Source organism: Nannobrachium achirus (genome assembly GCF_963921795.1).
Source record: "Nannobrachium achirus genome assembly, chromosome: 2".
Taxonomy (NCBI): domain Eukaryota; kingdom Metazoa; phylum Chordata; class Actinopteri; order Myctophiformes; family Myctophidae; genus Nannobrachium; species Nannobrachium achirus.
In genome coordinates, this window is record NC_137811.1 from 65,897,470 (window position 1) to 65,916,322 (window position 18,853).

Sequence of the window (18,853 nt, forward strand, 5' to 3'; positions counted from 1 at the left end):
CCTTCCCTCTCTGTGCTCGAGAAATTCTCCACACAGAACTGTCTAGAGAAAGGGTTGGTCTCTCAAATGTATGGCATTCTGGAAGGTAATCATAAAGATAATTCTGAGAGTACAAGATTAAAGTGGTCTCAGGATTTACAGGAGGACATCGAAAAAGTTGACTGGAGTATAATATGTTCCAAGGCACAAACACAGACTATCAATTCCAGATTAAAACTAATTCAATACAATTGGATAATGAGAACATACATAACCCCAGAGAAATTAAATAAATTCAATCCTAACTTTCCAGATACATGTTATAAGTGTAGTGAACATAAAGGTACCCTATTCCATTGCTTGTGGGAATGTGAGAAAGTTAAATCATTCTGGAAATCGGTGGTGCGGTATATATCTCAAATCACGTCAGTGAGAGTCCCTCTCTGTCCTAAATTATGTATACTCAGTATTTACCCACTAACCTGCACACTAAAAAATAATGAAAAGATAATGATTGATCTCTGCCTACTTGAGGCCAGACGCTCAATCGCATTATGTTGGAAGAATGTCAATGCCCCCACGATTGGATTTTGGTTGAGGAATTTATCTTCCAGTCTAGCATACGAGAAACTAACATATGTAATTAAGAAGAAACCTGCTGCATTCTATAAGATCTGGGAGAGGTTTTTAGATTTCATGCATAATGGAAACATTGAAGAAGCGGTGGAGTAATAGTTCAAAACAGCAGTTGTAGGGTAGGGAAGTTGGAACTGTAGTAGAGATATTGTACATTGTATTTCATCTATTTACATTGTATTTCATTTATTTAATTTGTATTTGCCTTTTTATTTTAGTTGGTATTTATTTCTATTGTTTTTATTGTATGTTTCTGTAATTTGTTATTCCTTTAAATAATGTTGATTTTGTACTGCCATGAGTGTGTTTGGGATGGGGGGGGAAAAAAAAGACATCTATATTTGTACAATTTATTTCTCAACAATGTGAAAATCAATAAAGACATGTTTAAAAAAAAAAAAAAAAGAAAAGCATGTCATGCAAATGAAATACTGCATATATATATAGTGTATAGTTCAGTGGCCATCTGATCTTTGTGGGGTTCTCTCTCTGTAACCCACCGGAACATTTATTTTCGGTTTACTAAATATTTAGATCCTGTTTACGGAACAAACACCTATAGCTACAATTACTCTCGTAATAAAGATAACATATTAACAATAAACCTTTTGTTTTAACCAAAAAAAGATCACTTACAGCACCTTTAACCCTGGTGTCCCTATTTTGAACGTGGGGGGCTAACGTTTTCAAAGATTGTTTTGGAGAAAAAAAAAGATGATTGTTTTAAAAATGTACGAAGAAATTTCAAAAAGGGCTTATACCTCTCTAATTTATAACTCAGAGCAACACTGTCATGCACTGAAGTATATTGCTTGATAGTCCGTCATACGAAGAGGCACAAGTCCGGCTTAAACAAGGCTTTATCCACCCATGTTCGTATATCGTCATTGTCAGGCAGAAACCTCGTATCTCCAAGTTTTTTCAAAATGAAAGCCATACTTCATCATACAAGAATGTTGAGCAAAAGTAGTGAAAATAGCCGATCTACAGTACAGTAAATCGGCTATTTTCACTATTTTAAATCATTTTTTTTGTAAATAATTACACGTTTTAATAACACCTGCATTTTCCACTGTTTCATTTCCTCAAGATTACCAGTAAGACTCCCTAATCGGGAGATAAGCAACTGTCACGTCGCATACACAAACTTTAGAAGGCAATGGTAGCCAATCCGGTGGGAATATGGGAAATGGGACAGATCCATGTTGATGACATGCCTTTAGAGATACTGTGTACCGTTTTGCGTGATTTTAGGACAAAATCTGTAGGAGCCGTGTCCAAAAATTTGGGCTGGAGGTTGTGATTTGGCATCCAAGGAGAGTGTGTGCAAAGTTTGACATGGATAGGGGCAACGGTGGCAGAGATAAGAGCAGGGGGCCAAAGTGTGATGGGACGGACAGACGGAGGGACTGACTGACGGAGGGACAGCCCGGCCGGTGGAGCTTTTCATAGTAACTTGCGACCTGGTGGTCACAATAAAAAAGGAACGGTTTTGGACATACAAGGTTTCCACCCGACAAGACAATATAATACAACAACACAAGGCCTCCATACGTGTGCAGTGTGGCAACAACAAGACAAAAGACAAGACGAGGTGAATAGGTGGGTCTCTTACATGTTGGAGACTTACATTGAACCCCACTCCTCCCCTCTTGCAGCACAGACAGGTGAGGAGCAGCAACACGAAGGAGACCAGGCCGGAACAGGAGATGAGGATGACGACGTAGGGCGGCGGGGAGAGCGACGCGACCCTGGAGGGAGAGACTGAGAGGGAGAGGAGGAGGAGGAGGAGGGAAAAATAGAGAGTGAGAGAGAGGACGAGAAAAACACAAGGAGGAGGAGGACGAGATTTACGGTATCACTGCCCAAGGCTACCATCCGGCGCTTCAAAGGGGGGAGGAGGACGGGGCAGGCAGTGGTGGAAAGTAACTACTTATGTGCAATTTTGGCAGGTTTTTTTTTTTACGTAACTGGATTTCCAATTATTTTCAATAATTCTACTTCTACTCCACTACTTCTAACTTCCTTTCCATCAAAGGAAAATATTGTACTGTTTACTCCACTACAATTATTTGAAAACTTTAGTTACTAGAACCACTTCAGACCTATTTGAAAATAGCAGATCGATTTGCGGCGCGTGGTGAGCTTGTAGAGCTCAGGGCTTGACATTAACTTTTTGAGGCACTTGTCCTTTGAACAAGTACATTTGCCATTCACTTGTCCGGCCACAATTTCACTTGTCCGGATAAAAATCTGACATTTCACAGTTTCTTTCTTAAATGCATGCATAGAAGTCAGACATTGAAATACAATAAATAACAAAAGGACAGCTAACGACCCCCCTTGCTCCCTCCACCCTCCACTCCATATAGTATTGCCACTCCATAGTCTGCATACAGCACAAAGCTCAAAGCACAGTCACAGAAAAAGTAAATTTTTAATGAGCTTGTCCGGAAGGATTTATTACTTGTCCCGGACAACAGGACAAGCCTTAATGTCAAGCCCTGGAGCTGCTATTTTCAAAGGATTTTTATACATTTTATAAACTTGAAAACTTGCCCGGACATTCTTCATAATGAGTACTTTTACTTTTGGTACTTTAAGTAGTATATTTGGATGCCAATACATTTGTACTTATTTGTACTGTTTGGGGTTCGAGTCAGTGACGAGGGAGAACAGATGACAGTTCATTTAATCCGGGGGGGAAAAAAACTCTCAAGACATTAGAAATCGTTTTTTTTACAGAGGAGATCATAGAGGCAGGTTCGGAACACAGGGAGAAATAGCGGGGGAAACAAACCCAAGTTCAGAGAAAACACCAGTGCCTGGATCATTTAAAAGGAAAAGAGAGACTGCAATCAAAGAATTAAAAAGTTTGAAAATGGGAGAGTATATACATACTGTACCATTCCGGTTAGGATTAAAAGCAGGAGGAGAGAGGGGGGGTAAGAAATATCGGAAATGGCATTCCACTTAAGGAAACACAGTTGAGAAGCAAAGGGAGAAAATAGTCATTTTGGTAAGACGAGTGCCACACACAGTCAAATACAAGTGTTCATTTAGCTCTGAAAGTGTAAAAATTGAACTTCTTTTTTTTTTACACTTTGGGAGTTCGATTAACACTCGGGATTCTTTTGCTGTGTGCATGGGAAGGGTTAACACAAGAAATCAGGAAGGTGTACTATTTGAGGTCAGAGAGAGAGGGAGGGTTTAGGGGGCGTTTGATATTTGTACCTCAACGTGGTCGATTGGGAGGAGCCAACCATCTGTAAGAAAGAAGGGTCAGGGGTCAGGGTGGTTAAATACCCTTCAGCTCATTACTTACTGAAGGCCCCTGTTTCTCAACATCTGGTCCGGGGGCCCACCAAGGGGGTCCAAATGGACCCTTAGGGGTCTGTAACTCTGAGAGTCAGTGTACACTTTTATTTGTATTTTCTCCAGTGTTAATTTAACACTCTGAGAGTATAGAAATGGAACCAAATTGGACCTGTTTGTTTCTCTTCTGAGTTACAGACCCGTAGAGGTCAAATTGGACCCCCTGGGGTTCCCCTGACCTGACATTGAAAACCAGTGTCGTAGGCAACATCTGAACATGACGTAGTACAGGCTCATGCTTCATTTATACAGTATATACGGTAGTCCAGTGTACGTCACTCACTGCTAACAGCAGATCTGCAGGCTCTTAGTGTGAGCTTGTAGATTGGATATTTCCGCTGAGCGACACCACCGCTGCGCCGCACAACGAAGTGTAAATCAGTCTTCAATTAGGACAGACTAGAGTCGTTATAATGAATGACGCCGTGTCAATTGTCAGAAAGGTGTCAGATTTGTCCCAGCAAAGCCCAGAGGATTTCACCCTTTTCAGAATAGGTCAGGATAGTTGGCTACAATCTGACACGTTGTCTGAGATATGAATTTTGCCACTGGGCATGACTGAGCAAGTGCTGAATGACTGTTTACAAGTCTGTACTAGGCTACTGTTACTGTACTACAAATGACACCACCTGATCCTCTGAAAATAAATCTGAATCCAATACTACGTCCATTCACTAGACTGTAATAGTGCAAACACTGCATTTTAACATAGCAAAAACTATGTTGTTTCATCATCTATGGCGCTATATATATATCCCATGGAAACAGGACAGATGGTCCTCTCAAGAGTCAGATCTAAAGACTTTTACTGATGTTTGTCGTGTATAGGAACCTAACTGTGATTAACACTTTGGCAGGAGCTTTTTTTCCAGTTTCTCGGCAAAGCTTACAAAGATGTGTAATAAAGCACACAAGGAATGAGGTAGTCATCTGACTGACACAGGCCTGGGCTGGAGGCCAGATGACCTCAGCAGAGGTAAGCAAGGATGAGTTTAGCATAAAAAACACCTCCATGTCCCTATAGTGTGTAGGCTATCACATATGGCTGATTCTTAGAAAGAATCATTTGTATTTGAACAAATTAGAGCTGATTTAAAATACCAACTCTAAATCAAAATATATAGAATATATTAATTCATAAGCACATTTTTTTTTTTTTTTTTAGCAGGACTCATTTTAACTGCATGGTGTGATATGAAGAAAGACATGTACAGGCATAATATGAATTTCTAATGCAGTGCATGCATTCTCTGGGTGTTTAACTCTGGGTGTTCAAATTGATACCAAATGGTTCACATGATTTTACTGTGTGGTTACAAAAAGATAAAGGCTATATATCCCTCTACCATAACTAGCCTATAGTGGCTATAAAAACTGATGTACAATTCAATTCCTGTGCAAAAGCAGTTCTTTCATCTTCCCCTAGACGTCCAGACAGACACTGCATATAAATAGGAACATAACAGGGGCCTATACCAGCTCTGTGCCAAGAGCTTTTAAAAAAAAATCAAAACAATACACCACCACCATACAATGACGGCACACATTACACAAACACATCACATATGCGTTGCCACATCACGAGGAAACGGGGCAACCATGGGGGGTTAATAACAATAGCCTAAAAAACATGAAAAAAATATGTTCATTGCCAAAATGAAGGCTATTAATAAACATAGGCTATATCTTCAATTGGCCAAGCATTACTATTCATAATGCTGTTTCTAAATGCCACCGAAGGGACTATAGGGCCAATATTCCTCCAAAATAGCGTTATTTGAATGCAAATAGCCTATTTGGACCGATCGTCGCGTCAACAACATCACTCCGTTGCCTAGCTATTAATTATTTTAGATGCATTGAATCAGGTAGGCCTATACGACTATCGCGGGTAGGCTCTGCATTTTTCGCCTTTATTATTAGCCTACCGCGATCGTTTCAGTCATGTAGCCTACTATTATTCCCCCCCATGTAGGCCTTTTCATAACCTCATATAGACTGACTCCCCCCCCCCCCCCCTCCTTTCTCCAGCATCACTAAAGGTTCCATCGCATTCCGCCGACATACAGCCAGACAGCCAGCCCAGCGCTCAGCCGCCGCTCCGCTCACCTTCTCTCTGCGGGGCTCCGAGCACTCTCTCCGGGTTGAAGTAGGACATGATCCCGGCCAGCAGCACCATCATCAGCCAGCGGTGTCGTCGCATCGTCGCGGTCGCAGCGGCGGCGGCACCATCCGGAGCGGCGGCGGCGTCGCTCCCGATCGGCGCTGCTGGTCCTCCTCCTCCTCTGCCGTTATTATTGTGATGATGATCCCCGCCACCGTTCTATGCCGTCTCTGGGTCTCCTTCTCCCCCCACCTCCACCACCACCTAATAAAGAGCGTCTCCTTCTTGTTGTGCTCCGCTCTCCTCCTCGGTTTGATAAGATACCCCCACCTCCTCCCCCCCTAATCCGCTATTAAACACGGTGTGATGCTGATGAGAGGCGCTTCTTCTATTGTGCGTCTCTCTCGGTCCAACGAGCTCCACGCATCATCAATCCATCGCTCTCATATATGGAGCCATAGCAGTTCTATAGCCTATCTATGGCGGTCTGGTGTCTGTAAACAACACGGGTTAACTCCGGCGATGCTCACCGTCTGTATCCCCCTCTCATCCGTGCGTGTTGGGGGGCTATAGTCTGTGTTTTTTTTACGTCCCCGTTATGGAGAGGGGAAAAACTCGCTACGTCAGACAGCGTGCCTTATCATGATGCTCCGCTTTGCTGTTATGATAATTCAGGATTGTGCGTTTGGACATGAGGCTCGAGTCCTATATAGACCTTCTACTTTCTTTTTTAATTGCACTCAAACAAACAAATAAAAATAAACCTATTTATTTCAATATCCTATTTGGGCATATTTATTTTAATATCCTATTTGGGCATTATATGCCCAAATACTTAGGGACCTAGGGAAATTTATGGAGGGGGGTCACTGGAGGAAAATAGGGGAGGGTCATGTCTTTTTAGTTTTAGTTTGAGGGAGGGTCATCAAATTTTACTTTGAGTCCAAGGGAGGGTCATCCAATTTTTATTTTTAAAATGAGCCCGGATTTTATATGCATATTTTCTTTACAGCTTTCCTGAATAATAGTACAACAATAGTCATTGACACCCCTCCGTTGCTTATCTTGGTTTTTCCCAACAGCTGGGCTATTGAGCCTTTCCCATTGTTCCTTCTATGTGTCAATCATTTAGCTTGGCCTATCCAGCCAGTAGGCGTGTGCAGTTTCTGGCCAATCACTGACGCTCTTCCTGGCAGCGACAATACTTTTAGTCAGAGGGAAAAGTTCAGAACACAACAAACATGGCGTCTTACAACATCAAGAGAACAAATGTGCGTACTAAAAGTTACTTGGATCACAATTTAAGAGCTTCGCTGCAGACCCTCTCTGCTGAGGAGAGTCTTGTCAGACTCGAAACTAAATTAGAGAAGAGCACGGACAACAAGAAGATCAGAGGGGTTAGGCAAGTCCTACTGGAATTGCGTGTGTGTGGCTGTTTGGATTTTGATTTTGGCTTCGAGGTTTTTTCGTCTTTTTTTCTTTCTCCACCACAACGGGAATCTTTTAGGGATAGTCTCATTGATGAAACATATGGCATCCCTGTTTTAATATATAGGGTTAAGTTCGGCCGGCAGTGGATCATCTTAAAGGATGGCAGTGTTCCAATGGAAAGCATTTTTCTTCACTTTCACATTTGCGTATAAAATTTCCCAGACAGATAGATGAAGCGGTGAGTTTACAGATTAAACATTCATAGCCTTCTCCTAAGTCCTGTAACATCATATGATATAGAAGTGGTAGCTTAAGTTCTAGAGTTCACTTTTATTCACTAAAATGTTATCTGTGAAGATAGCTCAGTGCATTAGTCACTGTGCTAACGATCCATTCGTCCCGTGGGGCCGCCGCCCGCCGGTTCGAGTCTCATAGGGGGAGGTGAATTTGCTTTATTCATGTTCTCGTATATAGTGCCATTATTACTGCAGTTGCGTTTATGAATAAGTTTATGTTTTTAGGGATCATTTTACTCATGTATAAAATGTTATGTTTTAGGGGAGGGCCATCTTCTTTTCTTTTTTTGGTTGGGGAGGGCCACTGATTTTTTCCCACATACAGAGGGAGGGTCATAGCATTTTATATCAGGGCATATACATTTCCTCCAGTGACCCCCCTCCATACATTTCGTTCTGTCCCTTAGGATATTGAAATAGTTTTATTTAGGTGTAATTTTTAGGTGTAATTGTAAGTAGGCCTATACTTACTTTTTAGGTGTAATTGTAAGTTTAATTGTAAGTATACTTACAATTACACCAATAATAATAGCAATTATATAGCAAAAACAACAACCATAAAACAACTATTTGCCATTTTAACCTGAGAGAATAGCTAGGTGTCTTTCAAGGCCATCAACATGCCGGCTTGTGATGGACATTTTCCTCAAAATAAAAAAAATGCCATGGACATACAAAATGAGTGGTCAATATTACCAGAAACACTTGAGGTCTTAAGGCCCATTCCCACTGGGCCAGATAACAGATGAAAAAAATCTTTCTCCGTTTAAAATATGCCTTACATTATGATGCTCCCACATATGCTCCCACATATTCTCACGCACGCACCAGTTACAGTAACTTTCCCCACAACCCACACTCTGCACATATTTTGGAGCACATATCTTCGAACGGGTAAGGTCTAGTTTAAAAAAATCTCTTTCTTCATTCAAGTGGATGGTAAGATAGAGATAAAAAAATATATATATCTGTGACAGATATTTTCTTTTCTGTATCTTACCATCCACTTGAATGGAGAATATTTTTTTTTATCTGGAGAAAGAGATTTTTTAATCTGTTATCTGGCCCAGTGGGAATGGGCCTTTATAGCCATAAATGTATACCAGCAGACATGATGGAGTTAGTCCTTATTTTATTTATTATAGGTAGGAAAGCTGAGAGCTTATGGTATGGATCTATTTGTAACCCAGTTTCAAACATTACTTTAAAGGTATATTACTATTATTTCCATGGCCATCTCTGTACACACATACTTTCTACTCCATCTTCTTCTGTCTAAATTGAACTGGCTTTGCACTTCTCAAAGCATTAGAGACAATCAGAGACGGTGAGGAGAATTGTCATATTGACATCACCCAGCAGTCATTAGAACAGCTTAAAACGACCAGGCCCATTCATTAGGCATGTTCTGTATCCACTGTTTGATAATTGCTTTAACAAGGTTTGAATATCTGTCTAGCTGCCAGTGTCTTTATTAGACTGTTAATGTCAAAGGGCATTTGGGAAACCCAGCTCTCTCTTTAGGCCTAGAATTATTGAATGCTTTAACTATTGAAAAATAGCAGATATACAAGCTCACAGCGCGGCACCGAGTGCCGCGCTGCGAGCTTGTAGATCTGCTATTTTTGAAAAAAGTTGTGAAAATGTGTGCACATCTTTGAATATGTATTTTTAAAGCGTACGTTTGTAACTCAAATTTTGCTTCTGGGTGGTCCCTGGAACTAAATATTTTGAGATGGGGGTCCGTGGCCAAATACATATCAGTTTGGGGGTCCTTCACATGAAAAGGTTTGAGATCCACTGACAGTAATCTCTCAAGAACAGACTAACTGAGCTCCAGTTAAGTGAAAAGGACCTTTTCTTTGACGATGGCTGGCCAGATTGCTGACATAGAAACATGGGGTTTTTCAAAAAACCTTAGGATTCAAAAGACACTTATAGAATCGGGTCAAAATTCTAATTTTCACAATTTTTCAAAAATAGCAGATCTACAAGCTCGCAGCTCGGCACCGACGCACTCGGGGCCGCGCTGTGAGCTTGTATATCTGCTATTTTTCAATAGTTAAAGCATAAAATAATGATACACAATAATGTGTACCAGGGTTCCAGGGGGTCCCCAGCAAAACTGCTTAGTAGCATCAAAATCAGTTTAACCACTTTAACCTATCTTATGTCAGCGTACAACAAAGGACTGCAAGCATCTTGTCTCGGTGAGAGTGCCTGTTGTGAATATGAACAGTCTGGATATTAATCCAATATCATGATGAGAGACTTGCAATTATATTCTGATTTGATTAGAGTAATAAGGTGTCCAATGATAATGAAGTGTACAATTATAATTCTTGTTTTAAATGTTTTGAAGTAAAAGTGAAAGTTGTGATGAATAGATTATAAACTCAAGTATAGATGTATTGTAACAAAGTTGTACTCTGTTACTTTACACCACAGGTATTTCTACATGTATTAGATCAGTGTCCTACCTATTCTGAAGAAAACCTGTAGACTGGCAAGTCAGCCACTGTATACTAGCTCTAGTATTTGTATTTATTTTTAATCAAAGATTTGCATTATTGAAGGCCCCGGTCTTTTCAAGGCAGCCTTCTGCCAAGACTACATTTTCACCCGAATCAGCTGTGTGTTCCAAACCACTGGACCAATGTCACCAATCAATAATAATAATTGCAAAAAAGGAAAATTAAATATATCTATCCATCTCCTGTACCTACCTAAAGCCACCTCTAATTTAGTTAGGAATGGGTCAGACAGAATAATCAACTAGAAGCAGTGCTCTTCCGAGCACAGGTCTCCACCAGGTCAGGCATGTAATGTGTTTTACATAAGTCGGCCTCCTGATGGCGCTATAAAAGGCTGATGTAAAAAATGCAGGGAAAAGGTTTTACCTTGGCCTCTAAGGAGTGCGCATACAAAGTTTGACACTGATCGGTGGAGTTATAGGTGAAAACATGAATCGGCCTGTTATAGCGCCACCATGAGGCTGATTTGATTTTTCTTAAGTTGTACCATGTAACTTTTTTTATAAAACAAATCTTAAAATTGTCCTAACTGCTAAATCGCTAAAGTTTTAGAACACCCACTCCGTTATTTTCAGCTTCTGAAGCCTTCTCTTTATATGTTTTCTATGATCCTGGCCGTGGACCGGATTTCGCGCCAAAATGACGTAATCTGCATCATCTGTATACGTTGTGTATACGTTGCCCAATCACATCGCCGATCATGCACACATGGTACACTACCGGCCAATCACAGCGCATCTTGAAGTGGGGTCGCCATATTTGTAGTCGCCCGTGTGTCTCTTTACTCAAAAGGTAATCTCGCCTACCAGGCAGGGTGAAGTAGTCCGTTTCTCCGGAATGCCTGAACGCACAGGAACCAGGGACCCCTCTAAAGATAGCTCTCGGCGTTGTGGAGGCAGACGCGGGGGTGTGAAGGTACGAAAAACGGGCGAAAGACGCGAAAAATGATCTGTAGGAGTACTGGCAAAAGTTAGTTTTGCAAAAGTCGGCCTCCTGGTGGCGCTAGAACAGGCCCATGTGAAATATTTGGGGCAGAGGTTCTGAATTGGTGTCGAGGGAGTGTGTGTGCACAGTTTGGCAGTGACCGGGCCAACGGCGTCGGAGATTAGCTGAAAATTAAATATATCTATCCATCTCCTGTACCTACCTAAAGCCACCTCTAATTTAGTTAGGAATGGGTCAGACAGAATAATCAATGAATGCTCAGGGAATTGGAGGGGAAAGTGGGAGCTATACTGCCATTCAAAGGCAGACCATGTAAACTCTGCCAGTCTTAATAACCTTTCTATTTTAGCCTATTGTACAAGGCCAGTATGCAGTGTGTACATACAACAAGAGCAAATTCATGAGGATATCAGAATAATGAAATTTATTTTTTGCTGAAGCTTGTTTTCTTAATGATTTACGACCATCTAAAACCAACACATGCCGTTTATTCTTGAGAACTGGTTGATGGACCATGAGCTTTACCCCTCTGCAGCCTACTAATGGAGAATACCAAGATTCATAATTCTAGAGGGTTTATTTGTCACTCACTCATACAGCTACAGCAATGAGATTAAACATAGTTGAGTACAGTTACAGACAGGTATGATATGGTGTGTGCAGAATATATGGTGTAGGTTAATTTAGGCCAGTAAAAAAAATAAAAATACACAGCCCAGCCCGACAAGAACTTCAAGCACTAAATCAAGTAAGAACACACTGTTATTAGGGCACATACCAAATGGGCTCCAATACCCAGCAGCGAGTCACTGATTTCATTCCTGGACGGACCGAGCATTTTGCTGCATGTCACTCTCCTACTCTCCCTGTGTTTCCTCTAAGTACCTATACTGTATAAATAAAGGCCAAAAGAAACTATACAAATAACTTAAAAAGCTCTAAAAAATAACTTAAAATTCAATATTATTCTTCTGTAATAGAATTCTAACATGCGCTTCAAGGAGAAAAAAAGAAAAGAAAGAAAAAACAAATCATCGTGATCTAAGTGTGGATGAATCAGCAAACTGCGCAACTCAAATGAGTTAGCACAACAAATAAATTAAAGCTCAAATTACACATTTACAAGCTACCTGCAACGGTACAGCCTGTCCCGTGGGAAAGCTATATTTGCTTTCATGTGGTTAACTGTGCCAAATAACATGTACAGTACAGCAGTCTTTCTCAACCGCTATGCTTGGTGTGCCGTGTGAGATGTCTTGGTGTCCCTTTGAAATTTAGAATGTAAGCAACCCCACCCCACAACAATGGATACATGGGCTGCGTCACGTATCGATTGCCACTCATCGTCTGTCATGGCACACAGCCAATCGCCACCAAGTCCATTCAGTGAATAGACCCTCACCCATAGTAATGCAAATCTATGGCTTTGTGTTCATGGGGCCATCATCACCTGCAGTGCACTCGCCTGGCAGGTACTGTGTAAAAAGGGCACAGGCACTACTCAGATACTGTACTGAGTGAGTACAGTATCTAGTAGTACAGTCTTTTTCTCTTCCACTACAGTAAAAGTATGCTCATCAGTACAGACTTAAGCCAATCTATGTTGACTTGTTTCTGCACCAATCTGATGAGACAGTCCTGTTGAGACAGTCCCGTTGAGACTAATAGTTGGGCATTCTGCAAAAACAACAAAAAAGTCTGAATTCAGTCCCCCATAGACGGGTCATGACTTTAAAATCTCGTCTCTCCAGCTGTCGCGGTCTTTCCTCTGGCGTTTGCGTGCGAGTTCTGGGAAGTAAGCGCTGTTATAGGGCCTGTCCCGCTCCTCCGCCTCCTGGCCTGCCTCCTTATCCTTCCCCTTGCCGTTCCTTTGGTCCAGCAGAGCCTGGGCTCGCCGCTTCTCCTCCACTTCTCTCTGCAAGCGCTCGGCACGCAAACGCTCTATGGAGCTGGACGAGACAGAACAGATGTGTGTTAACGTCCATATCTCTCCATGAGGTTATTGCTCACATAAATAAACATCTGGTTGTAGTTTGCTTTTCTTTATTGTTTTGAGACATTTTTCATGAGCCTCTTGGATGTTTCTCTTACCCTCATGAATAGAACACATTAGATTAGAATAAGAAATGTTATTATTCCTGCACATGGCATTTTAATCATAAGATACAATAAATACACAGTAACCACACAAGGAAAGTACAAGAGCCCACATTCAACATTTTTGTTAGCAGGCGAACACAAAAACACTGGAATGCTTGAGCTCATTCTGTGTTTCCATAATTGTGTTTATTTGTGCCTGTGTTCTATCATTGTGCAAAATGAACATATGTGAGTGTTCTCTAGTGTCCTCGGGTGTTGAAATGTATTTATTCTTACCTCTCTCCACTGCTCCTCCGCTCGCCTCTGTCTTTCCTGTCCTTCTTCTTGCTCTTGTGTTTCCTGTCCTTGATGGCGAGGGCCTTCTTCATGTCCTTCAAGGGGTCCAAGAGGTCTTTCAGCCTCCGGTCTTTCTTCTCCCTCTCCTCTGCACTCAAGGGTTTTCTCTTCCACCCGTGGTCTTTTTCTTTCTTCTCTTTGTCCTTCTTCTCTTTGTTTTTCTTCTCCTCTTCTTCTTTTTCGCTGCCAGTCTTCATGTACCAGGGTGTGACCTCTGTGCCTGGTTGTGGGCCCAGGGACACCAGTAGGCCGATGGCGCGTTCCTGTTTCTCCTGGAAAAAGGCAAAGACATCAAATGGAAATTAAACACACTGTGAACTTCATGGCCCTTTTTTTTTACCACGGCTTGGATCGATAGGACGATGTAGAGAGAGCACAGGAATCGGATTTGAACCTGAGATATTGTGACTCACAAGGTGCATATGGTCAATGTATTACCTGATTGTAGCACAGGGACCAGTGTTAATTTTGACAGCAAATTCTGATTTAGTCATAGGCAGATTAACTATACATAGCTGAGTGAATACCATTTCAACTGACCAAATTCACTTCACTTGTACAGTGCATAAAATGTGTACTTTCTCTGTATAAGATACATTAATTATTATTTATTTACAGATAATTCTTTATATTCTCAAAATGCTCACAGAATGGTGGTCATCTTTGTTGGCACCATTTATTTAATGTATCGATTCATGTTTGGAGATATTTTGCACCATAACCTTTTACCTACTGTTTTGGCAATTCTCCCTCCAGTTTCCCTTCCTTGTTATTTAATTTGCCAAATTACATGTGCAACGGCTAGTAATACTGCAGCCTAAGGCTAGAGCACAAAAGTTAAATGTCACTCCCATACTCTCACACCACTGTCTACACGCAATAATCATTAAGCTCACTCATCCCGCACAAAGTAATAATTAGCTGCTTTGAGGTTGTCTCCCCACACTGGCAGCCCACCTGTAGGGCAAGGTACGGTAACCGTTGTTTATTGAGAACGAGCGAGTTTTAAACGGGGGAGAAGCGAGGACCGCTTGTGCCCCATGCCGCTCTGTTCTGGGCCGCGTACCACATGTTTGGAAGCTCTGGCCGTCAAAGGAAAGGTGCGCTTCCAAATCGTCGGAGACAAATCCTTACTGGAGCAGTAGCCTCATAGCCTAGCAGCAGCGTTAAACTTTCTCCATAATCCACATGACAAGTATGTTTATACATTCCTTGTGGCAGTTTCTTTTTCATTCATACGGGCAGAGCACAAGGACTAAAACCGAAAACGAAACTAGTGCTGGCTAGACGCTAGGGATTGTCACTTACTACTTTTGACTGCAATTGCAGGAGTGTGCGTGCTCCGTAGTTGTTCTTACAACCTTTTCTGTCAAGTCTGGTAACTAAACCTGCCTACTTGTCTATATCACCACTCAATCAATGTGAATTGCGACGTGAGTTTACAGAATCACACAATCTACCCGTCTCATCTCACACACGTAGTGTCTGAGAAGCCACAGTGTGTTACTATAGAAACCCGACACTGCACAGATCGAAAAGCTCGACGCGTTGTAAGCTTGTAGATCTGCTATTTTCGAAGCCAGAGCCGCTGTGCTGTGCTGTATGGGGAAATATAACTCGGGCTTGTAGGACTGTGGAGCGGTGAGTTTTGGGCAAATGATAGGACTATTTTGGCTTATCGCCGAACCTTAATTAATAGATACAGGGATGGGGTAATTACCGCAATACCGTCTGTAAATGGGAGGACGATAACCGCGATAACAAAATGTCGATACCGCCCCAGGCCTACCCACCTGTTAGTGTGGTAGTACTGCCTAAAGCTAAAAAAAAGCACAATGTCTCCCCTGACAAAACAGTCTTGGAAGAGTGGTAAATGGTTGGTCTCCCATATTGGGAGAGGACCAGGTTTAAATCCTAGGCAGGAAACGAAATTTGACAGATTACAACTTAACGTATTTGATGAAAGAAGCGATAGAAGTGCGTTTGTGGTTTACCGTTTCCTCTTTCTTTTCCTTGAGATATTCCGCGTTCCCTTTCTTCTCCGATGAATCCTCCAGAGGGAACAGGTTGAGGTGTTCCAACACTCCACCGCTCTTCTCCTCCTCCTCTTCTATCTTCACTCCCGCCTGTTCCAGAGCTGCCCTGGACTTCCTTCTCAGGTAATTTGTACGTGCCTGCAGAACAGTAGAGCAGGTTAGCAAGCAAGACAGACATTTCATATTACACCTGATTTATATACTTGGTTGTACATTGTGTTGCAGAGTGAAAATAGCCAATCTACGACAATGCTGTGTGAGTGTGGAACATGCGCAGACATATTGGAGAAGATCAACAGCTGGTTTCACTGTTTATGATGATCAATATGTACAACCATTCTCTCTTGCAAAAAAAAAATAATAATCATAGTCTGATTTACAATTTAGGCATTTAGCAGCTTTTAATCCAAAGCGACGTAAGCAAGATAATGTCAGTGCATCAACAACTATAACAAATGCATGGGAATATCAATCAAGAAAAATAATAACATAGGTAGACCACGCACCTAATCAGTGTAAAACGTTTTAAAAAAAGTTTCTAAAACCTAAAAATGCTATCTAGCTTCATGTATGGTCATTGAGGGAAGGGGAGTTTTACAGTAGTGCTATGGGTTTAGGGTTTTAATTTCTTAATACTAGGCTGGAGAGAAGGCATTGTTAAACCCACCTCTCACCACGTGCAATGCAATACATTATTGTAACAAAATAAGGTGTCAGACCGCCATTCCGAAACACCGCCATTCCGAACATTGACTAGGGTTAGGGTTAGGGGTAGGGTTGGTTAGGGTAATTGTGTTGATACAAGGCTACAGAGTTCACATATAGTGCTGAAGTATTTCATAGAGTATGACTTTTACTTTGCAAATGTCAACAACAAAAAAAACAATCAAATACATCTACGATAGTCTTGATCCAGGGCTCGGGCTAGACATACAGGAACCACTGCCACACATAACACACTAAAGCGAGCAACACTAAAGCTTACATTGATTTAATCAGCAGCTGAAAAGCTTGTTGTTATTGTTTACCTCTTGCTCTGCGCGCTCCACGCGCCGCTGGGCCTCGCGCTCCTCCTCAGCCGCCTGGGCCTCGTCCTTCCGCACGCGAGCAACATTATCCTTGTTCCTCACGTGCCAGCTCTTCTTAGGAAGGATGTTCATGTTGTTGTCCGATAAAGTAGCTACACTTTAAACGTTAAGCTAGCGTGAACGTATTATAATAAACGATATATATAACGCGTGTCGTGTGTGTAAACAAAGTCTAACACGACAGCACAGCTAGCAGTTAGCCAAGTTAGCTAACTCTCATTTCTACAATACAAACGCCAACTAACTACAGAACAGTAAAACTACGGCAAACACGTTAAACTTTACCCGACGGCCTAAACTGTAACGGATAACGGGTCGATGAATAAACGGCTGCTGTCCTAATTTTTATGTCCGAAATGTTTGCTGGCTGCTGCTCTCTCTCTCTGTCCAGTGTCGGAGTGTCCACTCTCTCTTAACTCTCTCTCACCAAACCAAAGATCCAAAGCAAACAGAACTTACCACGCCTCCTTCTTGGAGCGGGCTGCACTTCCGGTCTCCTACGTGGGCGTGGTCACCCCACGTGACTACAGGTTATCTTAAAATTCAGATAGTGTGTATTCAATTCATCGAGACATTTAAAGAGTCAAGACTAATAACAACCCGTGCTAAGTTTTATTGATTGAAGTTTGCATATAAAAAAAGTACAGTTTCATGACAGTACAAATCACTAAAAGGAGATCCTAGTACGCTTTTTGCTTATTTACTCAGGAACCACTATCCGTCTGTCTTTCAATGTTATACGAGATACATAAAGTGGTTCCTGTGTGTAAATAACCCAAAAAGCTTACTCTCCTTTTAGATGACCTTGTACCAGTGAATTTTTTTAGGCCTTCAGTCGTGATGAAACTACTTTTTCCTATGCATCCTTCTAATACATTCTTCACTCACTCACTCACTCACTCACTCACTCAATCAAACCCACTTTATGTATCTCAAATAACATTGAAAGACAGACCACCAGTGGGCTACTTTAGTTTGCATAGGATATCATCAATAACAAAAGGAGGGGAAAAGCAGTCATAAGGAAGAAAAAGAAAATGTTGCGGACACGTTTGATTGAAGAATTTATTAGAAGTTTGCAATAGAAAAAGGTACAGTTTCATGACTACAAATCACTACGTGAGAAAGGTTTCGAAGAACGTTAATTTCCTCTTGATGTCACATCAGTTACTGATGAAAGTATGATTGTGAGAATGTTTGTGCATGTGTGTGCAACTGCGCGTGTGCGTCTGATCTCAGACATACATGTATGAACTCACAAACGTGCATTTACTCATGCCATTTAAATCAGGCCTGTCAACTCTCCTGGATTTCCCAGGAGTCTCCTGGATTTTGAACCCCTCTCCTGGGAGTCTCCTGGATTGGCAAATCTCCTGGATTTCTCCTGGATTTTGTATCAAACTCCCAAAATTCACCAGAACACAGGAAATTACATCTACTATGTTAAAATATTTCTGGGGGAGGACCCCCAGACCCCCCGCTTTAGGGGTGGGGGCAATGCATGCAAGAAAGATCATACAGATATTCACTTAAGTAATGACTTAAAGATGAGAAATCATTATTAAAGATGTCCTTTTGCTTCAGTCATCAAATCTGTACAACAACATTTGGCATTTTAAGGCTGAAATTGTACCCATGCTAGTAAAGTAAGCCTGATAAATGTATCAAACATGCACAAAATTCAACAGAACACAGGAAAAAATATCTATTAATACGTTTTGGGGAGAGGACCCCCCAGACCCCGGTTGGGGAGTTCCGCGCGCCCCCCAAAAATAAATCTCCTGGATTCTGACAGTCCAATGTTGACAACCCTGCATCAGTATAGGAATCAAAATTGTTTTATCAGTTTTAAAATTAAAACCAAATGGACCCATAAGCCATACTATATGGGGGGTTGGGGCGTCTCTCTCTCGGTTTCATTCTAATCAACCGTCTCTGAGTACTCTCGAAGAAACCAGATAACATGACACATATTCTTTACACTTATATCACC

At 41.6% G+C, this 18,853-nt stretch overlaps 1 protein-coding gene across 1 annotated transcript; it reads right to left on the reverse strand.

Annotated features, from left to right (window-relative positions):
* Positions 1-11,887: 11,887 nt before the first annotated feature.
* leng1 (leukocyte receptor cluster (LRC) member 1) lies at positions 11,888-17,232 on the reverse strand. Its single transcript, XM_080744902.1, has 4 exons — positions 16,801-17,232; positions 15,731-15,910; positions 13,677-14,008; positions 11,888-13,249 (listed from the first exon to the last, which is right to left on the reverse strand). The coding sequence occupies exons 1-4, from the start codon at positions 16,930-16,932 to the stop codon at positions 13,024-13,026; spliced, it is 870 nt and encodes a 289-aa protein (XP_080601028.1). The 5' UTR covers positions 16,933-17,232; the 3' UTR covers positions 11,888-13,023.
* Positions 17,233-18,853: the final 1,621 nt, after the last annotated feature.